The 22,792-nt window shown below is 56.3% G+C and overlaps 1 protein-coding gene and 1 long non-coding RNA gene across 3 annotated transcripts; one reads left to right on the forward strand and one right to left on the reverse strand.

Moving 5' to 3' along the window:
• The first annotated feature begins 1,186 nt into the window (after positions 1 to 1,186).
• On the forward strand, positions 1,187 to 18,014 carry SGTA (small glutamine rich tetratricopeptide repeat co-chaperone alpha). 2 transcript variants are annotated; one of them, XM_027049135.2, is made up of 12 exons: positions 1,187 to 1,339; positions 8,282 to 8,421; positions 8,710 to 8,816; positions 9,040 to 9,124; positions 10,124 to 10,223; positions 11,450 to 11,554; positions 12,433 to 12,571; positions 13,248 to 13,310; positions 14,425 to 14,462; positions 15,283 to 15,372; positions 15,581 to 15,703; positions 16,805 to 18,014. In XM_027049135.2, the coding sequence occupies exons 2-11, from the start codon at positions 8,322 to 8,324 to the stop codon at positions 15,693 to 15,695; spliced, it is 942 nt and encodes a 313-aa protein (XP_026904936.1). In that variant the 5' UTR covers positions 1,187 to 1,339; positions 8,282 to 8,321; the 3' UTR covers positions 15,696 to 15,703; positions 16,805 to 18,014. The 2 variants fall into 2 exon arrangements, with proteins under 2 accessions (XP_026904936.1, XP_026904937.1); XM_027049136.2 differs by lacking the exon at positions 1,187 to 1,339 and adding an exon at positions 1,364 to 1,649.
• A 2,784-nt stretch (positions 18,015 to 20,798) lies between these two features.
• On the reverse strand, positions 20,799 to 22,763 carry LOC113596330 (uncharacterized). The gene is made up of 2 exons (XR_003417081.2): positions 22,148 to 22,763; positions 20,799 to 21,376 (listed from the first exon to the last, which is right to left on the reverse strand). It is a non-coding gene; the product is annotated as an uncharacterized LOC113596330 (long non-coding RNA).
• Between the last annotated feature and the right edge of the window lie 29 nt (positions 22,764 to 22,792).

Here is a 22,792-nt window from a genome sequence, read left to right on the forward strand (position 1 = left end):
TGTTTTGAGACGGTGCAGTATCCTAACCTGTAACTATTGTCCATTAAAACGAAAAACGAAATCTTGATCTAAGGCGCCCAGGAAGAAAAACATACCAGAACTAAAATGGCCAAAAAACACACTCCCCTTATTTCTGCAAAAGAAATTAAATCCCCGGGCTTTAAACATGCATGCGTTTTAAATAGGATAAAAGTGAATTCGGAGAACCCTTCTTGCAACTTTAACGGTGGTCAGTTGTGGGTCTTCCTAGAGACCGTCCTCATCGCTCACCTTTTATTAAGCACAGCAAGTTTTATCCTACTTAATAATAATTTCCACTGTTCTCCATACCTGGAGGTTTTTTTTTAAGGTTATTTTATTATTATTATTTTTTTTTTTAGAGAGAGTGCTTAAGTGAGGGAGGTGAAGAGAGAAAGAGGGAGAGAGAATCCCTGGCAGGCTCCCTACTGTCAGCCCAGAGCCTAGGGCTTTAATTCAGGAGCCATGAGATCAAGACCTGAGCCGAAACCCAGAGTCAGATGCTTAACCAACTGAGCCACCCAGGCACCCCATATTTGGGAGTTGTTTTTTTTTTTGCCTCATCCTCCAAATCCACATCTACAAGAAAGATCTTCCTTAACCATCACAGCCAGATTACCTCCCCAATCATAATCACCGCACGCCGTTTTATCATCAAGCGAAAGGTGTTAATTTACATACTAGTTTACGAGTTCGTCAACCCCAGTAGGAGTAACGAGAGCAGGCACTTTCCTGGTTTTGATAGTTGCTTTGCAAAACATTTGCTGACTATTAGGCACCTGCTGTAAACAAATATATCTGTATTCCTTTACGTCTTATAGATGGAATGAATGAAAGAATGCATTTGTGGCCGCGCGGGTGGATGGGTGGGTGAATAAACGTAAAACATAGCGTGTAACAGTCACTGGCATTCGCAGAGCCCCTGCGCTGCTCTGGGCGCCAGATACCAAACTGAGCCACCCCACGTGGCCGGCTCGGTGCCACGTGACCGGCTCTGCCAAACGCGCGGGAGTCCGCCACTGTCCCACGATGCACCGCGCTGTTACCGCTCGGGAGGGAACGACAGTCCTGATTTCCGGCCTCCAATCGGTCGCAGAGGTCAGTTGCCCTAACGACCAGCTAGCCCCCCCCAACCCCCCTCCAACGCCTGAATTACGTCACTTCTCCCCACGCCCGTCTTGATAATTGACGCGCCTGCGCAGAATGAAAGCCAACGAGCGCCGCCTCCTTCCGCGCAAGCGTCGCGGCCGGGGGCGGGGCCGGGTAGCGCTGCGGTGCGCAGGCGCAGCCGTCGGCGGGTCGGCGTTCGGCCGCCAGTGAGGTGAGTGGGGGGTGTTCGGTGCTGAGCCAGACGGGCTTAGGGTCCGCGGCTTGGAGCTCCCGGGGCTCAAAGGCCCGTAAAGAGAGCTGGGGCTGGGGCTGGGGTGGCTGCGGTCCGCTGGGTGCTGTGAGTGGGCGGCGCGAAGGGGAAACTGAGGCAGGGCGGCGTCGGGCAGGCCCTCGCCAGTCCTGGTCCGCCTCACCTGGACCCGAGGCCCGGCAAGTGCTGGTTCGAGGTGAAACTGCAAGTGAAAGTGCCCCGCAAGCAACGAAGGTGTCTTCTGCCCGGAAATACGGTCCCTTTGAATCAGGTATCCCGTTAGTGGGGCTCCGGTCGGTGTCCTGTCCCAGCGCCGCCACTCTCCACCTGGCTGACCTGGCCCGCCTCTTGGGTTCCCGGAGCCTCATTTTCCCCCTCTGTAAAACGGGTGTAGTCACGGTCCCTGTCTGATGTTTGTGGGTGGGGGCGGTGGTCCTTGGGAAGATTGAAGCCACAGGGACCGGCGCAAAGCGAGAGCTCAGTGGGGTCAGCAGGTGTTAGGGGCTTCTGTATATTGACCTAAAGGCGGGAAGAGTCAGCCCCACCACCTCTCGCTGGCTGTGTGAGCTTGAGGAAGTCGCTTGCCTGTCTGAGCAGCGCTTTCCTTCTAGAATAGGGGCCGTAGGAGAATGCGCTTCTTAGGGTCGCTCTGAGGTTAAGTAAACAGAACATTCTGTGACCAGGCTCCTGCTGCTTGTTAAGAGCATACTGGAGAACCACCAGGTTTCTTATTAGGTGTCAGAAAACGTGTGCGCAGCCCGCATCCCTCAGGCTGCAGAATCTTCCTGTGCCCTTTAGTTTTCCATCTCTGATTATTCTGTCTGCTTTTCCTCTCCCCAGACCGGTGGTTTTGTCACCCTGGGGGACACAGAGCGGTGTCTGGGGGACATTTGTTGTCACGACTGGGTGTGATCTTGGCGCCGAGTGGGTGGGGCCAGGGTGATGCTCAACACCCTGCGGTGCCTAGGACGGTCCATGAAGGGTCCACAGTGTCCTCAGTGCAGCAGTTAAGCCCTGCTCCAGACCAGTGCGTCTTCGCCAGCATGAGCTGTGTACATGGGGTTGGTGAGATGAACCCTAAGATATCCTGTGCACGTTTTGTGGGGAGAGGAAAGAGCACTTGGAGTGGAGGCTCTGGAGTCAGACTGCTGGGTTCAAAAGTCCGGGTTTGTGTCTTAGCTGGGTGACCTTGAGTGGCACCCCCATCTTTCTAGTGTCCGTGTTTTTTTCTGTAAAATGGGGACGGGGTAGACAAGCCAAGGTCTCAGCAAACTGTGATTGGGGGGCCAGACCCAGCTGCAGCTTGTTTTCCTGAACGAAGCCACGCCTCCATCGCAGACCCCTTAACCGTGGCTGCTGTTGCACAAGAGGAAAGTTGAGTGGTTGCCACAGAAACCCTGTGGCCCGGGAAGCTTACTTGGGCCCTTTTCAGAACATGATCACCTATCCCCTCCATAAGCCATTGTGTGAACTGCACTTAGCTCGGGCCTGGAAGGTGCTCAACACTCCAAGGATTTTGCCTGAGGCTTGTAATTTGGTCTTATTGGAAGGGTGAGCCAGCTCCAAAGATAGGGTTATAAGCTCCGCCTCAGATGGAGAGCTGTGGTCTTAACTTGGATCCTACGTTTTTATTTTATTTTTTTTGCCAAGAGCCAGCACTGGCCCCTGTGGGAAATACTCAGGAAGAGGGTTGAAGGAATAAAGGGAATTTTAGCAGGGAGGCAAGACCCAAGGTTTGTTGTCTCTTCTGCTCTTCCCAAAGAACTTGGTCAGGTGGCTCTGAATTTGACAGGGATCTAACATTTTCCCAAGACTGTATGGATCAAACACTGCTCAGTGCTGGGGTTCAAAGGGAAGGTGTCTGTCCAGTGGCTCATAGTCGGGGCAAGGGCAGGGGACAGATGACAGACCAAGGAGTTTCAAAGCCCACGAAGCCAGTGATAAGACTGGTACTTGGACTTTGCCAGAAAAAGAGGGCGTCTAGCTCTGAGGCAGCAACCTTGCGGCTCGGTATTGAAGGGAGTTAGACTTTCCAGATGGGTTGGAGCAGTTGTGTTTGAGTGGAGCCCCTGAGGGTTTGGCAGAGGGCCTCACGCACACACGCGTGACATTTCGGGGGGCTTTTGACGGTTTTAAAGCGTACAGGGCATTCTGGTGGCATTTTAGAAGAACACAGGGCTGCGGCGAGGGTCGTGGGCTCAAGCCTTGGGTTGGCCCTGCTCAGACACTGGAGGTGTGCTAGGTTGAGACACAGGAGTAGAGCACTGACTTTGCACACTGCTGTTTGTGAGCAGGGCTCGGGCTTCAGGATGGAGGCGGAAAGCCCTCGGCAGCGGCAGCGGGCGGTTCAGCTCCGGAGGTGGGGGGAGGCCTCACTTTTTATTTTTTTTAACGTTTGTTTATTTTTGAGAGACGGAGCATGAGCGGGGGAGGGGCAGAGAGAGAGGGAGACACAGACGAAGAGGCTCCAGGCTCTGAGCTGTCGGCACAGAGCCCGACGTGACCCTCGAACCCTTGAACCTCTAACCGCGAGATCATGACCTGAGCTGAAGTTGCACACTTAACTGACTGAGCCACCCAGGCGCACCAAGGGCTTGCTCATTTTAGCAAGGCATGCCGTTTTTTCCCCTTTCACCAGTTCTAGGCTCGGAAATAAAAGGAACAGAGGCTGATTTTTTCGTTGTTTAATGATGAAATGAAAAGGTGGACTGAGAGCCAGAAGGATTGTGAGGACCACCAGCGGGGCTGGCCCCAGGACCCTGCCACACCCTGGGACTCTGTCCGTCCACCCTCACCAGGCTCACCCGAACTGGGCCCTCCGTGGTGCTTCCTGAGAGCTCATAAAGCACTCACTGTTCAGAGAGCGGGCTGCTTTTGAGAATTTTGTCCAGTGGCCAAAACCCTACAAGTCGTGATTGTTCCGGGTGCCTGGTAGGAGTCGAGGGAAAGTGCTGTCCTTGTGTTTTGCTGGGCCTCACTTTGTGGCGAGCAGAAGGCTCGTTCGTCCCAAAACCCCTGCGTGGAAGTGAGATTTGCAAACTGTCTCGCAAAGAAGCGACAGTTTCGTGGACCACCTGTGTCAGAGGCCCTGTGGGTCCTTGTCGCACCTCCGGGAAGTAGTCCTCGATAGCAGACCCATGCTCCCTCTGCTGCAGGCCTGAAACCCAAAATGTTGCGCAAGCAGGTTTTCAGAAAGTGTGCAGCAAAGTCATTTGGCCAGAAAAGTCTGACTTGTACTGACTTAGAGTCTTCCAGTGACTTTCACTGGGGAGTTTGGCCATGTCTGGGGACATCTGTGGTTGTTACCACTGTGGAAGGAGGTGCTCCTGGCATCGAGGGGGATGGGGCCAGGGATGCTACTGAACCCCCACCGTGTTCAGGACATCCCCATGGAGAGCGACCTTCTCCTAAGGTCAGCAGTGCTGAGCGGGAGAGACCCTGCATTGATTATTTGGGAAAATACTGAGTCTAGTCCCTGCCCACACTAGACACCAGAGTAAGTCCCCAGGGGTCAGAGGGTAGAAACCAGGGCCGCCCTGGTGCCTGTGGGTCACCCTCTTTCCCTCCGCTGTTTGTGCGTATTTCTATATGTGCAGCATCCCAGGACCTCAGTAGTCAGATGCTTACAGAACACAGAGACTCCTGGGGGTGTCCCTTGGGGGGCGATTCTGCCCCCCGCCTCGGGGTACACTGGACAGAGACCAGGGGTGCTGTTAAACTCTGCAGTGAACAGGACATCCCCCCGCCACACACACACACACACACACACACACACACACACACACAGCAAAGAATGATCTTACCCCGGATAGCAATAGTGGAGAAAACCCGAGTTACGTCTTTTTTTTTTTTCCACATTTATTTTTTGAGAGAGCACAAGTTGGGGAGGGGCAGAGAGTGGGGACAGGATCTGAAGCAGATTCTGTGCTGACAGCACACTCAGGAACCGCAAGATCAGGACCTGAGCCAGTCGTATGCTCAACCGACTGAGCCACCCACACGCCCCGTAGGTCAGAAGTTCTTGGAACAGCTGTTAAGGACATCTCCGTTACCCCATCTCATAGGAGAGGAAAGTGAGGGTATCGGCTGGGACAAAGCGGTCCTTAGCTTAGGAGTGGGGAAAGTGACCTGAAACTGGCATGGGGCAGAAATGGCTGAGCCTGAGGCTGACTCCAGGCCCTTGTCCTCCCAGGCAAATCAGGCTCCCTGGCCTGTCATCCATACACCAGGTCCAGGGCAGGCTCCAGGGGGCGCTCTGACCTCTTGACGGTGAATCCCTTTGGAGGGGCCACCATTTGGGAGAAGATCAAGCGACAGACCAGGTGAAGCCCAGGAAGCAGGCAGTGAGAGCTTATCCTGGGGAGATCAGGCCAGAGTGCCTCAAATCCAGTGGGGACAAGGGATCCTCACGTGCAAACGCCCTGAGGTTCCAAGGGCCAGGGGCACAGAAAGGAGGGTGACTTGGTCTTTTAGTTTTTTGAACCCTTGCCTCCATGAGCCTTGATAGTCTCATACACAGCACCCCCCGCCCCCAGCTTCACCACTTGGTCCGGGGGGGCAGACTTCTGCTAAAGACCGGATTTCCTTCCTCAGTCTACTCTTTTTGTGTGTGTGATAACTTAGTTTTGAGGGAGAGAGCTTGAGCGGGGGAGGGGCGGACAGAGAGAGGAGGACAGAAGCTCCAAAGCAGGGTCTGAGCTGACAGCAGCAGGCCCGACACGAACCGCGAGATCATGCCCTGAGCCAAAGTCAGATGCTCCACCGACTGAGCCGCCCAGGCGCCCCTATCTTTCAGCTATTGTAAATAATGCTGTCAAAACAAATACCTAAAATGAAAACATTTTGACGTTTTTGGCAGCGTGTGTCTGTTCTTTTTAGATCTGGCGGTCAGCAGACTGGTTTGCTCTCTGTGCCCTCTTAGCTGGGGAGCGTGACTCCCCTTTTGAGGCTTCCCCCGAGATGAGTGGGTTGTGGTGGTTGATCTCTGTGGTTCCCTCTGTGTCTCCTAAGGTCTTCAGGGCCGGGACTGGCTGTCTGTCCTACAGGCTCTGGCGGCCCATCCTGATCCCAGACCTTGCAGTTCTGGGGAGGCTCTTCAGCCAAAGGCACTTGCTGGGTAAAGGGTCATTGTGTCCAGAAATGGGAGCGGGTGGGGAGGAGGGGGGCGCTCATTACCAGCCTTAACTTTAATTCCCTCGCCAGTTTTATACAACAAGTGTTTTAAGTTTTTTCCTTGCTTAAAATTGAGATATAACCCGTATACCTTAAAACAGCGGATTTCGGTAGATTCACACTGCTGTGGAACCATCAGCTTTTTCTAAGTCCAGAACGTTCCACCTCAAAAAGAAACTGTGTCCCCATCAGCCATCCCTCCCCAGCCCCCACGAACCCCCTTCCTGTCTATGGATGCGCCTGTTCTGGACGTTTCACACACGTGGAGTCACATCCTTGTGGCCTCTCGTGTCTGGTTCCCCCGCCTTTACGAACGAAGCAGCTGTTGATGGACGTAGGTTCCCGTGAACCGGAGACAGAGAGAGGTCTCTGAGGCCGGCCAGCGCCAGGGGTCTTGATGGCGCTTGCCCCGACCAGCCGTCTGCATATTCACATCATCTGAGTCTGATGCCAGCCAGTTTGGGGCCTAATGACTGACTCTTCCTGGTTCTGCGGGACACAGAGGCATTTTGGGGAGACCAAGGTGCTTCATGCTGCGGGTTCTGGCTGCACGGATGGACTTGAGCCGCCTCGGGCCGGCTGCTCCTTGTGGACCCCCAGCCCCCACCTGGTGCCCTTCTCAGTGGGAGCGACCGTGGAGGTCGCGGTCCAGAGGGAAGGAGATGGTGTTATGTACAGTGCTTGGCCCATCATAGGCCTCCAGGTGGCGGACCCCTCCCACCAGATCGTTCCACACCAGGGCTCTCCCCTGGGCACTGCTTATGCTGGAGCCAGAGAGCTCTCCATCATGGGGACATCCTCGGTGCCAGGGGGCTAAACAGCATCCCAGGTCCTCACCACTCAACACTGGAACACCCCGTTGTGATGGCCACAGATTTCCCCAAACCTGGTCCACAGTCCCTGGGCAGGGTCACTCCTGGCCTGGGAATCCAGCACATCGCAGAGGGACCAAGAAAAGGCTCTCTGGCTGCCAGGAAAGAGACCGGTGCCTCTGGGCCCTCCCCCGACCCCAGCCCATCCCCCCACTGCTCCCTGCCCCCCACAACACTTGTCCGACCCCCTCCTATCCCTCCGGGGCGTCAGCACTTGGAGAACCATCAGTTTGTTTTCTCAGCCTGAATGGAAAAGCAGGTGGGACTGTGGTCCGCCTTGTGCTTAGCTCAAAACTCGGGGTTCATAGACCTGCAGGAGTAGTGCTGGCAGTCTGGCCCTCCACACCCCTGGGAGCCCCCGTGTGCCACTCAGTCTGTGAAAGGGTGGTGATGGTTAAGGCCACGTCACTTTCTGTACAGTAAGGAGGCAGGGTTGCCTGGGGGGGCTCAGTTGTTCGAGCGTCCTGCTCTTGATTTTGGCTCAGGTCTTGATCTCATGGAATCGAGCTCCGAGTTGGGCTCTGTGCTCACAGCATGGAACCTGCTTGGGATCCTCTCTTTGTCTGTCTCTGTCTCTCTCAAAAAATAAGCAAACCTGAAAAAAAACTTAGAATAAGGAGGCAGGAGGCTGGAGCAGTCCTCTGCCCATGAAAGCCCCAGCATCTCATCCGTGAAACGAGGGTCATAACCATTTCCCCTCACTTGTCATTCAGATTAAATTGTCTCGTGTGCCTGACGCGGCTTCCGCAGGGCCAGGCCTGGTGAGCCAGGGCCCGGCAGTCCAGGGGCGTAGAGCACCAGGCACCCCAGGCACAAGGGGGAGGGGCGCTGCCCGCATGCCCTCTGCTTCGGTCCACAGATCCCGAGAACCCCTGGGCGTTGTCTCTTCCTGTCACAAGATGGATAACAAGAAGCGCCTGGCCTACGCCATTATCCGGTTCCTGCATGACCAGCTGCGGCACGGAGGGCTCTCGTCCGACGCCCAGGAGAGCTTGGAAGGTACGTGTGGGCCACTGCCCTCCCTCCTTCCCGCCATGCAGATCCTAGTCTCCCGCAGGTATTCTCGCCACTACCCATCTTTCATCGAGGTGCGGTTCCAGAATGTTCTCCACCACTACCGCATGTGTGTGACTCCAGTGATCAGAGAAAGGCTGTCTTGAAAGAGGGGGTAGGGCACCCACGGTGCCTGGAAGCCACGTGGGGCTGAGGGTGGGGAGGCCATCTGACCCCCAGAGTCACAAAGTCGGGATTGTGTTCAGAAGAAAACACCTCTGTTCTCCCTCACAGTTGCGATCCAGTGCCTGGAGACTGCTTTTGGGGTGACCGTGGAGGACAGCGACCTTGCTCTCCCTCAGACTCTTCCGGAAATATTTGAAGCAGCCGCCGCGGGCAGGGTGAGCCTCTGGGCTTCCCAGAACAACAGTAACAAGTGCCGGTGCCAGGCCTGTGGGCAGGGCAGATGGGGGCGCGGCCCGGCCACCTGGCCCAAGGCGTCTCCCTCGGAGCTCAGCTGCCCTCTCAGGCGGCCTGAGCAGGAGGGCGGCCAGAGGTGCGGGGCTGGGAGGAGGAAGACGGCAGGGCCGCCCGTTAGACAGCTCATCCCTGCCTTGGACCCAGGAGGCGCCCCAGGACCTGAGGAGCCCTGAGCAAACTCCGCCTTCAGAGGAGGACTCGGCGGAGGCAGAGCGCCTCAAAACCGAAGGTGAGAGACAAGGCGGGCCGGTCCCCAGGGTGTGGCAGCCGGGGGGCTTGCTGTCACGCGGCACCACGGCGCATGGGCTTGGGGGCCGGGGGCCGCAGAACGCGCGGATGTGAGGATGTGCACAGGGTAGAGCCCCCGACGCGGCTGGTGGGGGCGTAAGCGGGCCGTCGCCGTGGAAGGCGTTCTGACAGTATGCGGTCACCCGATGGCGTGGTGTGTGGCCCGGCCTCTCCCCTCCCGGGCAGAGCCGTGGGCCCAGGAAAAATGCAGGCGCGTATCCACAGCAGCAAAAAGGGAGAACAGCCCATATGTCCACAGACCAGTAAAAGGGATGAACAAAACGTGACCCATCCATAGTCAGGAACATCACTGAGCCTCCAGCAGGAGCGAGGCGCCCACCCCCGCCGCCCGGCAGATGGACCCTGAACACACGACGCTCAGGGAGGGAACCAGACACGAGAGGCCACACGGGGTGTGAGTCCACGTGTGTGAAACATCTGGAACGGGCTCATCTGTGGACAGGAGGGGGGTTTGTGGGTGCTGGGGGAGGAGAGCGGGCGATGGCTGATGGGGACGGGGCTTTCTTTAGGGGAGAGGGAATGTTCTGGAAGTGACTACAGTGATGGACAACTGAATATTTTAAAAACCACCGAGCTGCACACTTTGAAAATGTGAGTTTTATGTTATGTGAGTTACATCTCGTTAAACTTGGCTGTTTCTGAGGGGAGAAGCAGAAGTGAGGGCGTCGGAGACTTGTCTCCAGATGTCACAGGCAGCGACAGTTGTCCTCACTGGGTGCTGGCTTGGGCCACGAGCCCTGAGATGCCGGACGCAGCCGCCCCCTTCTCCCCTGCCACCGCCCTGAGCGACTGAGCGCTGCGTCCCGCCCGAGGCTCTCCTCACGCCTTCCCACAGACGCCCGGGAGAGCGGAGCCCGCGTGTCAGAGCCCTCGGGTCTCCTGTGAACAGCGGGGGTCACCAGTTTTCCTTTGTTTTTAGGAAACGAGCAGATGAAAGTAGAAAACTTTGAAGCTGCCGTGCACTTCTACGGGAAAGCCATCGAGCTGAACCCCGCCAACGCCGTCTATTTCTGTAACAGGTACCAGGCGGGGCTCACGCGGGGCGGGGACTCACGTGGGGCCTGGGCAGGCAGGTCGCGTGTCCCCAGGAGACCAGGAGAGGTGTCCGAACAGTCCCCTAGGGGTTATTACACCGCAGCCCCTGAGAAGCAGTCAGTGGCAGGTGGCCAGGAATGTGTCAGTAAGCGTTGACAGCGGCCTTAAAATTAGGGAGCACCATCCTCCACGCGGGTGTTGCGACGAGAAATAAGCTAACGCTTGGGGGGCGTTTCGTTCCTGTGTTCACATCAGCATCGTCGCCAACTGTGAAGAGTTGCATCTGGCTTGTACTTTAGTTAAATTTTTTAATGTTTAGTGATTTTGAGAGAGAGAGAGACAAAACGTACGCGGTGGGGGGAGGGGGGGAGGGCAGAGAGAGAGAATCCCGAGCAGGTTCCGTGCTGTCAGCGCAGCCAACCGTGAGATCGTGACCTGAGGTGACACCAGGAGTAGGATGCTTAACCGACTGAGCCCCCCAGGCACCCCTGGCTCGTGCTTCTGAAGGGAACGCCGTATCACCCCAGCCTCCCAGTAGGGACTTTCTTGCTCACGAGTGGTTCTTGGTGACGAGAGGGACTGGATGGGACGTGGGACAGAATCGCGCGTTCGTGTGAAAGGCACGGGAACCAGCGGAGACCAGAGACCGGAGGGGGCACCAGACGTCATCCACGTGGTCTCCAGGGTGAAACTGCTTTAGCTTTAATGTCTCTCTCTTTTTGGGGCGATCACACAAACGGGTGGACAGAAAAGGTAGGCGCGTCGTACAGAGTCCTGTACCCCGCTTGTGCCAGCGCAGCCGCTCCGTGCTTTCTAGCTGATGTCTTTCTGTACTTCAGAAACTGGGGGAAGCGTAAAGGGGAATATTAAAAAACACCCAGTGAGAAAAACCATCAAATGCGGCAAGTCGAGAGCGTGGACAGGGGTCTCGTGGCGGATCAGTTATTTTCTAGTAGGTTCTCCCTGACGCAGAACAGGCGCCAGCCCTCCAACAGTGGCGCCGCCCCGTGCGGGGCAGGGTTGGGCCGATCTGTTCTGCCTCCTTCAGCCTCGGTTTCCCCGGGAGGCTGCCGCAGCCCCGGCACAGCTGCTCAGCAGGCAGAAGCCTCGGCAGCCCCGCGTCCGCCCCGCCTGACAGACGGTGAAGCTGAGGCCCCTCTGTGTCAGCGAGCCAGGCACACGACCCCTGACCTGCGCTTTGTCTCCCCAGAGCGGCGGCCTACAGCAAACTGGGGAACTACGCAGGGGCCGTGCAGGACTGTGAGCGAGCCATCTGCATAGACCCGTCCTACAGCAAAGCCTACGGCCGGATGGGGTGAGTGCGCCCGTACGGTGTGTGCTGTCTGTCTTCCCAGACCCCTCCCCTGCGTCCCGCGCTTCCTCCTCTTCCCATCACCCCTGCAGTTCGCTTCAGTCCTGACTCTGCCCAGGCCAAGTGTCACACCCCACAGGGTCAGGACTCGGCCCCACTCACGTCTGGGCCTTCCATACTTGTGATCCGCCCGCTGTCTGGGCTCCTGCCACTCTCGCTCTCGTCCCTCCGTGGTTTGCGAGAGCAGGTCGCAGGACTCAGGAGCACGCCCGTGCTTCCTGCTTGATGGAGGGACACGGGTGAACAGCCAGACGAAGGGGTCCACAGGGCAGGGTGCAGGGGATCCCCCTGGAGTGGGGTGGCCTCCCTCGCAGCATGTGGTTATCTTCACCAGCGGGGACCTTCTCCAGATCTCATTGTTGAAGAGTTTTATAGCCTCTCCAGCCTTCTCCCTCCTAGAAGTTTGGGGGCCATGAGATTCCCCCCAACTCAGATCTGAAATTTGGTCTTCCTGGCCACCAGCCCCACCCTGAGTCACATCATTGGCATAAACTCAGATGGGGTTCAAGGGGCTCGTTTCAAAGAACAGGAGACGCCTATGACTTAGGAAGTTTAGGGTTTTAAGAGCTCTGTGCCAGGAACAGAGGCCACATCTGACCACCCCGCCCTCTGGCCCCCTGCTTCGGGCCTTCAAGCTCTTTGTGTGGGTCCCTCTGGGGCACTAGGCCTTGTGCCTTGGAATTTTCATATGCCTGTACTCTCGGCCCCCATGGCCCTCGCATGCCATTCCCACCGGACGCTGGCCACAGCGACACTGGAGCGGTTTGGGGTGTTGGGCAGCCTCCCAGGCCCTCCCCCACGTCGCGGTGCCTCTCCCCCAGCCTCGCGCTCTCCAGTTTGAACAAGCACACCGAGGCAGTGGCCTATTACAAGAAGGCCTTGGAGCTGGACCCCGACAACGAGACCTACAAGTCGAACCTCAAGATAGCCGAGCTGAAGTTGAGGGAGACGCCAAGTCCTGTGAGTGGCCCCGGGGAAGAGAGGGCCCTGGCGGGCAGGCCAGGTAGACACTCAGGGCTGGCGGCTTAATCCAGTCCGGCAGGAGACAAAGACACAGAAATGCCTGTCACAAAGGAAAAAGTTTATCCCCCAGGCCCTGGAAACGGGAGGCAGGGCCACACACAGGAGCTCCAGGGTCGGCCAGGAGGCCAGTGCCCCTGTGGTGGTTTCCGGGGGAGGAGCAGGGAGGCAGGGGATGCAGGCTTAGGATCAGCTAGGCGAGCAATTCCAGCAGAGTCCGGGGTATGGGGGCCAGCCCTGGTGGCCGAATGCCAGGCCCTGGGGAATGGCTGACTGGCTCGTGCACTAAAGGTGGCCCGCAGGTGACTGTTCACTCTCTCTGGGAATTGCTCACCCTGAGGGACCGTCCTCCAGGGTTCACGGGGGCCCATGACATCAGAACGCTAGAACTTGAAGGATGGCGCTCTTGTAAACTGTTCATAACTGGTTTGTGCCTTTCACGAAGTGCTCTTTGGCCTCAACGCCTGGCTGCTTGGTTGGTGGGATGTCTGAGTCGTATGCCTCTTAGAATTTGGACAGGCCCCGCGTGGGGTGTTGTGTCTCAGTTCTTGGTTCCTGGGGGCGGGGCCAGCCACCGTGGTCCTGTGACCACTCACCAGGGCTTTTCTCCCCACAGACAGGAGGTGTCGGCAGCTTTGACATTGCTGGCCTGCTGAACAACCCAAGTTTCATGAGCATGGTAATCCGCACTCCCCCCTCTCTCCTGGGTTCCGGTTCCTCTGGGGGCCATGACCTGGGCGCTGGGGGCTGAGCAGCATCCCCGGCTCCACCCCTTGATGCCAGGAGCCCCCCAGCGTGACAGACACAGATGTCCCCAGACACCACCCTTGTCGCTAGGGCAGCATTGCCCCCAGTGAGACCCCCTCAGTATGGAGCAGAAAGGACAGACTGGGTCCTGCCTCTCACGGTCGCATGACCCAGGAAAACAGCATCCCTCTCTCCAGCTCGGTTTCCACCTCACACTGTGGAGACCCTGGTAGCCACACAGCTGCACCTGCTCCTCGGAGGAGGAGACACCGAGGAGCCCGGGATGCCACCGAGGTGGAGGTCCCACCTTCCCATGCCAGAGACTTGAGTCCCGAAGCACCTGTTCTGTGCAGCGCTGTCCTTTGAAGGCAGGCACCCGCCTGTGTCCCTGGGGCTGGTCCCACACATGCAAATTCTTTCACAGTGGCCACAGGGCCTAGGGTTTCCAAGTGTCCAGAAGAGGGAAATCCTGCGCCTTCCGGCCGTCAGAAGCATCCCCACTACAGCAGGAGGCAGGCCAGCCAGGCATGGCGATGGGCCGGGCATCACTTTGTATTTTTGTTGGCACACGGCCACACCTGTGCAGTGACGGTGACACAGGGCTGTCTGGTTGGGGCAGGGCTGTCTCAGCCCATAAGGCTGAGAACCTTGACTCTGGCCCTTCACAGAATTTAGCCAGCCCTCCTGAGCCACGTCAGGAAGACCCCGCTTTAGCTGCCCACTCAGCCGCGTCCTGAAGTCGGTCCTAGGGAGAGAACCCTCAGGGAGTTAAGTTTAAATGCAGGCATGCAGGGTAGTGATAGTAACCGAGGAAACAAAAGAGGCCAACTGTGCTGACAGATCCGTTGGCCGGAAAAACGGATCTGGATACATCTACACAGCAAAGAGTAAGCAGCCAGTAGGAGATGACGAGGTGCCTAGAGTCTCTTTAAAGACAAGTCTTACGCGGGATGGAAGCACGTCAGGAAGGCCGAGCGCCCTTGGGAAGCATGTGCGTAGGAGCCCCTGGGCACCTGCTGTGTCTGATCATGTGTTCCTTTCTGCAGGCGTCAAACCTGATGAACAACCCCCAAGTTCAGCAGCTGTAAGTGACAACCGTGTGCCTTTGACCTTCTTGTGGTTACATTTTCCATTGTGACAAGACACATGTGACTTAAAACCTGCCTGTTGTAACTGGTTCAAGGTTTACAACGCAGAGGCATTGAGCATTTTCAACGTGTTGTACAGCCATCACCGCTGATTAATTTCAGGACATTCCATTATCCCAAAAAGAGTCCTTGTCCCCATTATAGGCATTTTAAACCCCCCCCCCCCCCCGCGGTCCCTGGCCCCCACAAACCCCCTTCCCATCCGTGGACGAGCCTGTTCTGGACGTTTCACACACGTGGACTCACACCCCGTGTGGCCTCTCATGTCTGGTTCCCTCCCTGAGCGTCGTGTGTGAGCGCCTGTGTTCAGTTCTTCTGGGCCAACACCCAGGAGTAGACTTGCTGTGTCGTGTGGTGATTCTGTGTCACTTAAGAATTGCCGGACTGTGGTTAAATGTTAAAGCAAAATTTCTGAACCCAGCACTGCTAACATTGGGGCAGTCACTTGGGGGGGGGGGGGAGGGGGGTGTGTACCAGGTGCCGTGGGGGCTAAACAGCACTCCTGGTCAGCCCCCACCCTCACTGCCAGGAGCCCCCCAGTCGTGAGGGCCACTGTCTTTAAGCCAGAAACGAGTGTTCCCGAGTGAGCCGGTGGCGTTCACAGCAGCTGCTGTCAGAGGACGGGCGGGCTGGGCAGCTCTGGGCCCCGAGGGGCCGCCAGGTGGCGGCAGAGAGCAGCTCGTGTTGGAGGAGCAGGACGCAGCCGGAACGGGCAGGCCAGGCTGGCTGTGCACATCGTGGGCTCTCTCCTTGCAGCATGTCCGGGATGATTTCGGGCGGCCACAACCCCCTGGGGACTCCGGGCACCAGCCCCTCACAGAATGACCTGGCCAGTCTCATCCAGGCGTGAGTAGACGTGCCTGGTGGGGCTCTGGGGTGGTGGGGGCCCGCCCTCGAGAATGAAAGCGCAAATGCTGTGTCCCTGGGTGCTCGATAAGACCCCGCTACTGGGACCCAGTGAGTAGCTGCGCCGCCTGTGGGGGCACGCACGGAGGAAGTGGCCGGGCAGGTGCCCCAGGGCCACCACCTGAGCCCGGGCACGCGCCTCCTGCAGCGGCCAGCAGTTCGCCCAGCAGATGCAGCAGCAGAATCCGGAGTTGATAGAACAGCTCCGAAGTCAGATCCGAAGTCGGACCCCCAGTGCCAGCAACGATGACCAGCAGGAGTGATGGCCCACGTGAGGGGTGAGAGCCTTTGTTTGACAGCCCGGGTGCACGAGGTTGGGGGTGGTGTCTGGGGCCATCGGGCCCCTTTCCGAGGTGTTTCTGCTCGAATCCTGCCTCTCCCTTCCCAGTTCCCTTCTGTGGGTGGGTTTTATACAGGGAGGGGCTGAAAGCCCACCACTCCCGGACAGGGCTGCTGCCCGAGGGCCTGCAGAGAGTGGGCAGCCACCACGATGGCCAGGGGGGTCTCCAGGGGTGGGATGACAGGCCAGCCCGGCCCCTTGCTTCCCGTGCTCCCCTGGGCTTGTGCGCATGTGTGTCTGTGGTGAGTGGATGTTGATGAGGGACAGCTGGAAAACAAATGGGGTGTCCCGGAGGGCTCCTGGCCGCCTTGGCTGGCTCCGGGGCCACCCCAGGGGCCCTTGGCCTCAACCTGTGTCCACTAGCCTTGCCTCCTGGCATAGTGGGCTTCCGCCCAGAGGCCTGGGCATTTCTATCATCCCATTTCTCCTTTAACCGTGATTTTTCTATTAAAAATTTTGAAGGACAGGGGCGCCTGGCTGGCTCAGTCGCAGAGTGTGCACCTCTTAGTCTCAGGGTCGGGAGCTCCAGCCCCATGCTGGGTATAGAAGTTATTAAAAAAATAAACAAAAAAACAGTTTTAAGCATTTTAAAAAACAAAAATATGAAGAAGCAGGAATAACAACTTTGATCTCTCCTCCCACGACAGCTAACGTTAGTTATTTGGGCACTTTTTTCCAGTTTTTTGGGGTTTTTTTTTTTTAGCACTCTTAAAAAATAGAACGAAACATAGTTAAGATCAATTTTGCATTTGTTGTATGTCGCAAGCTCATCTGCACAACACCTCTGCCAATGTTTCCCTGTCTGTGGCCTCAGAACCTACAGCACAGTTCTGTGTCTGTGCTGACGTGGTGCTGCCTCCCCCCACCCCATTGAACATGGCCGTGGGGCCACGGAACCACAGAGATTTAGGCCGAAGCGTCACAGGGCTGGTGCCGCCTGGGCCGCAGCTGTCCCCATCCCCATCCCCATCCCCGAAGTCTGGCCTCGTGCCCACCACACCCTGACTGGGCCCTCGTGTCCTCTCCCCACAGCCCTCCCAGCATCGCCAGCTCCTTCCCACCGACTGGAAGCCTTCTCGCATTTTGCCGTCTTCTCCCCTTGGACTGCCCAAGAGAGAAAAAGAAAAAGAAATTGGACCTGCATGTTAAGATGGATTTTTATTATTTTTATTTTGCCCTTCGTCCTTCCTTCCCTGTTTGTAGTCTCCCATGGCCCCCAGACCCCTCTCGAAACAGAGCCAGCAAGCTGTGAATGCAGACCAGCTCCCAGAAAACCCAGTCACTAAAGTATTTTTTAGACTGTTGCAGGGCGGGGGTCGTTCTCGAGCCCCTGTCCAGGAAGCAACCGGTTTTATGTCAAGCCACGTCAGGGACACCCGTGGCTCTCAGAGCCCCGTTTTGCAGCCCCCGCGGTCTGTCTTCAGAGGCCTCCGCAGCCCGGTGAGAAGACACTTCTGAGTCGACCTTGGCCTCCCCAGCCGCGCCCTGCTCGGATGAGCTCACTGCCAGCCGCGGTCTGGGCGCCAGTGTCTGCCCTGCCCCTCGGACTGCGGGTTTTCGCGTGAGGAGCTCTTCAGATGCATTTTCCTCGACGACAATTTCCGTTGCCTCGCGCCCCAGCGAGAGCAGGGGTGGGACCGTCCTGGGGCGCACAGGACCGGGTACCGGGACTTCCGATCGAGCATTTCGATGGACACGCATCTCATCTCCTCTGACCCTTTCATCCCAGTACTCGTGGCCGACAGACCCCAGGGGGCAGATCGTGACCTTCCAGCCCATCCCCAGCTGGGTGTCCCAGCCCCACTGCCCTTCTGCCCACAGGTGACCCTGCTGGCCGGCATGTCTAGGTTCTTGGCAGGTTCTGTCCTGTTCAGGGCTGGGGGCTGGCAGGGGGCCCTGGTGCCACCAGAGCTGCTTCCAGGGTGGGCACCCTGCCCAGGACACAAGGCCACCTCAGACATCCTCATGGCCTCTGCTGGGGGTGGTGGGTGGGGGTTGGGGGGCAGGTCCACTGGCCCCGCTGTACCAGCAGCGACGTGGACAACTGGATCGTTCGAGGTTCCCTGGTGTCGTCGGCTGTCTGCGAGCAGACCCAGTACCGTGTGTGTCGTAGGTAACTAGTAGGAAGACGGGCCACTGCCAGCCACCGCGGTCCGTCCTGTGTCTGGCAAGATGTGTCCTAACTCTTGAGTGCTAGCCATGGTGACAAGCATAACGTGTGGGGAATAAATAGACATCGTGACCTCTGCTCAGCTCTGCATTGACCTCTGGCGCCACCCTTACCCTCTTGCTCCCAGTTTCTAGAAGCCCCCAGCCTGGAGTTCCTACCTCTGGCACATGCTGGGTGTGAATCTTGTCAATGCCTGGTGTGATGAGGCTGGAAGCAGTTTCTGTGTCCGAGGTCACAGACGATTCCAGAAACAGTGAATCTCTGGGCTGGTTCTGTATTTTCTCTCCCTTGTTTTCATCTCCCATAACCCTCCCCTGAGGGGCCAGCCTGGACTCCTGGCCTCTCAAGAACAGGGAGACTATTCCATGTTCCTTCTCTAGTGTGTTCTGAGAGTCCACCCATTCTCCCTTGGGTAACCCCCGGGGCCTCCCTTTATAACTGCTGCAGGCAAGGGAAGTTGTCCCTCCAGCGGCTTGTCCTGGCTCCCACCCCAGTGCTCTGTGTCAGCAGGGACTTCCTGGGGACCCCACTCTACAGGCGACCTGCTCCATCCATGGGTGGGGAGACCCAGTTTCCAGGTTTGCGGCTGCCCTGGGGAGCACCCCTCTCGTGAGCACGAGGTTAGCACTCCTCTCCGAGGGCACGTGAGGCTCCTCTGGGCTCACCAGGGCGGCCCTGCCCTGGGGATACCGGTCTGCGTCAGGATGGCTGTGGCCGTGGCAACCACACTCCTGGTATGGAGCAGGTGGGGCCGGGGATGCTGCTTCGCCAGCCCCCATCGGTCTGGCCTTCACGTGGGCAGCGCAAGTGGTGCTGATGCATCTGTTTGGAGAACCCTGCTCTGAGAAGCCCTGGCTGGCACGTGAATACCAGCCATACGTTCTGGAAACATCTACATATGTCTTCGGTCTCCCCACATAATCTCATTTCTTCTATCTTGTGTGTCCGTCCCTGAGCGGCCCCACACCCAGCCTAAGTGTTCAGGAAAGCTCCAGAAACTTTGTGTTGGAACCGCTGGCAGAGTGGGATGAGGGGAAGAAAAGAAGCGGCTGTCAACATCTCCTCCCAGAAGCTGGCAGCTTCTCCGTGCGCCTTGACAAGAAGTGTGTCACGCTTAATTACTGCCCGATCCCACACGAGGTAGAAATAGGATCTTTCTGAACATTGCTGTCAGAGGTGCGTTGAGGGGGAGAAAGAAACGGCAATTAAGCACAGAGTTAGCATAAGTCGTGACTTGGAGAAAGCTCCCGGGAGTGGATGGAGCTTTGGGATGCAGGGCAGCAGCAGATGGAAACGGGGGTCTGTTCCCGTCCCTGCACCCCCAGGCTCCTGGGCGCCGGGCTGCAAGCCCACCCAGCTTCCGTCCCAGGGTGCTGAGGGGTCCCCTGCGGTCAGTGCTTCCCCTAGGGGACCGGGCAGTGTCTGGGGACGTGGCGGGGGTGGGGCCAGGGATGTCAACCAGCCCCCCGCAGTGCCCGGCACACCCCCAGAGGACGACCGTCGGTATTGCCAGCACCTGGTGGGCCCTACGTAAACTTGTCCTGAACAGTTTGCCCCCACGAAACCAGTCTGTTTGCTGGCTCTAGAGGGCTCTTGTAAGTCTGCAGTACAAACTGTGCGCGCCAACCTGGGTGACTTGAAAACCCCAAACTGAGCTGGCTTTCCCAGCACCCCTCCACCTCCTCTCCCTTTTGAAAAGCAATGATTTCAAAGGGACTCTCGTGGGTGAGACACTCGGGCCACCAGGTGGCGCACCGGCACCGCGGCCTCCCGCGTGCCTCCATCCCAGGGCTGGCGCGCGGCCTCTGGACAGAAAGAATGGCTACGTCCATTTCTGAAACCACCTGGGCGGGAGGCTAGAAACTGCCATGGCCCTAGGGGTCAGAGCTGTGCTCTCAGACCTGGTTCCCTTTCAGGATTGTAAATCCTCATAGCCACGGACTTTCTGCTGGGCGCTGTCCCATGACAAGGCCGCCGTCCTGGGGTGCCTGGTACAATATAGGGTGGGAGATACAGATCCCTTCTGTGCCCAGGTCGGAGAATGGAACCACAGATTCTGCTCAGCTTGTGGCTGTCGGAAGCTCTTTGTAAGGTCAGGTAGGTGTGGGGGTCCACTCTTCTCTCCCTCCTTACTAGGCTGCTCTTTTCCTCATAGCGTAACACATGCACATAAGTGCACACATCATGAGCAAACAGCCCGATGAATTTTCATGCAGAGAGCATGCCCTTGTCATCAGCACCGGGGCCAAGAGCAGAATCCAGCCATCTCCCCTCATGTCCCCCAAGGGTAACGCTGCCTTAGTGTTGATTGCCATGGGTTAGTGTGGCCTGTTTTTGAATGTGTGTAAAATGGAATTTTTTTAAAAGGCAAAATTATAAAGATCATAGAAGAAAATTTAGAATATGACTTGAGGTGGGCAGATTTTCTTAGAGCATAATGGTATGATGGTTAATTTTTTAACGTTTATTTTTGAGGGGGTGGGTGGTGAAGGAGCAGAGAGGGAGACACAAAATCTGAAGCAGTTTCCAGGCTCTGAGCTGTCAGCACAGAGCCTGACATGGGACTCAAACTCATGAACGGTGAGATCATGACCTGAGCAGAAGTGAAACACTTAATTGAGCCACGCAGGTGCCCCCATAATTTTATGTATCCACTTGGGCAGGCGATGATACAACAGCCCAGCTTCCCAGTCCCTCAAATACAGCAAGTTCTTATCTATGTTTATACCAACTGTCTTCTGCTGCCCTACATTCCACACACACATACACACACACCCACAGTGGACTTGGTTAATTCGCACACAAAACTCTTTCTCTTCAGGGCTTTTTTTTTTTTTTTTTTTTTTTTTTTAAGAGAGAGAGAGAGCGCAAGTGGGGGAGGGGCAGAGAGAGAGGGACACACAGAATCTGAAGCAGGTTCCAGGCTCTGAGCTGTCAGCACAGAACCCAACGCGGGGCTTGAACCCATGAACTATGAGATCACGACCTGAGCTGAAGTCAGATGGTTAACCGACTGAACCACCCAGGCCCCCCTCTTCAGGGCATTTAGTACAGTCGGTAGTTTTTCCTTTACGTATGTGCATTACCTAGTTACTTTCTGCCTAACAAACTACCCCCCCCCCCAACTTAGTGGCTTTGAAAGAGCAACATTTGTTATCCCATAGTTTTTGTGGATTAGGAATCCAGGTGCAGCTTAGATGGGGCCTCAGCTTCAGGGTCTCTCAAAGTCTATAATCAAGGTGCCCACTGAGCAGCGGTCATCGGAAGGCATGGCTGAGACAGGACCCCCTTCCATGATCATGATGTTGGCAGGATCCAGTAATTTAACAGGCTCTTGCACTGAAGGTCTGCTGACTGTTGGCTGGCGGTCATCCTCAGCCCCTTGCAGCGCGGGCCTCTCCAGCATCTCAGCTTGCTTCGCCAAGGCACACAAGCTGAAAAGGCAATGGAGTTATGCTAGGAGGACAGAAGGAGGACAGAAGTCGGTGTTTTGTAACCCAGTCAGGGAAGTGACATCCCATTCCTCTGCCATATTCTGTTAGAATCAAGTCCCCAGGCGCAGCCCAGAGTCAAGGAGGGAATCGCACAAAGGCATGGGTACTAGGATGTCGAGATCATGTGGAACCATCTTAGAAATCTGTCCATCGTGGTGTGCTATTCATTTATATTTGTCTCTCTCACTAGACTGTGAACTGTGAGGACCTAGGGTTCGTTTTATACTCCATTAATGGAAAATTTGGGGGGGGGTGCCTGGGTGGCTCAGGTGAGCATCTGACTCTTTGGCTCGGGTCATGACCTCACAGTTTGTGGGGTTTTGCCCCTCGTTTGAGCTGTCAATGCAGAGCCTGTTTGGGGTTTTCAGTCTCCTTCTCTCTCTGCTCCTCCCCCGCTCACACTCTATCTCTTTCTCAAACAAACATTTAGAAAAGAAATTTAAAATTTTTTAGTTGTGGTGAGATATACATAAAATTAAATGTACCATTTTAACCACTCTTAAGGGCACAGTTCAGCAGCATCAGGCAACACTCACACTGTCATGCAGCCACTCCCACCATCTGTCTCCAGAACTTTCCATCTCCCCAAACTGAGACTCTGTCCCCATGAAACACTGACTCCCCGCTCTTTGTCCCAGCACTGGATCCCACCAGTGCTCTGGATGGGATTCCTCTAGGGACCCCATGTGAGTGGAGTCACACAGGACATACCTTCTGTGTCTGTCTTCTGTCACTGCACACAGTGTCCTCTGGGTCCATCCACACCGTGGCACTCTGTGCTTTATTCTTAGCAGCTCTCTCCATGCCTGGCTCATAGTATGCTGACAACAAGACTTTAGTAAACAAATGAATACAGTCTTCTCTTTTATAACTCTTATTGCTTTAAAAAATTTTTTTAATTATTGTTTTAGTACATGTGCTGCCGAAGTGAGCACATAAGTCTGGTTGTTTTTATAGGGCAGTGAAACAAGCTTTTTAAAAAAGTATTATCTTCTCTCTGTCTAAAAACTATCAACAATTCTCAGTCTTCATCTTATTTGGCCTGTTAGCAGCATTGATACAATAACCAAATGATTGTGTTAAAAGATGCTGGATCTGTCATGTCTCTGACCAAAACTGCAACTGCTCCCTATTTCCCTCCAAGGCCTCTTGTGACCCATGTCCTCTTATCCTGTGCTTTGGCCACACTGGCATTCTTGCACAGACCTGCCAGGGCCTCCGTATTCTCAGTCCCTTATGTGTGCGATGGTCTGCCTCCATATACCCGCTGGACTAACTTCTCCATGTTCGCCTTTGCTCAAACATTAAGCATCTTACTTAAAATAGCAACCCAGGGGCGCCTGGGTGGCGCAGTCG

The sequence above is a fragment of the Acinonyx jubatus genome, chromosome A2, assembly GCF_027475565.1.
Source record: "Acinonyx jubatus isolate Ajub_Pintada_27869175 chromosome A2, VMU_Ajub_asm_v1.0, whole genome shotgun sequence".
Classification (NCBI taxonomy): domain Eukaryota; kingdom Metazoa; phylum Chordata; class Mammalia; order Carnivora; family Felidae; genus Acinonyx; species Acinonyx jubatus.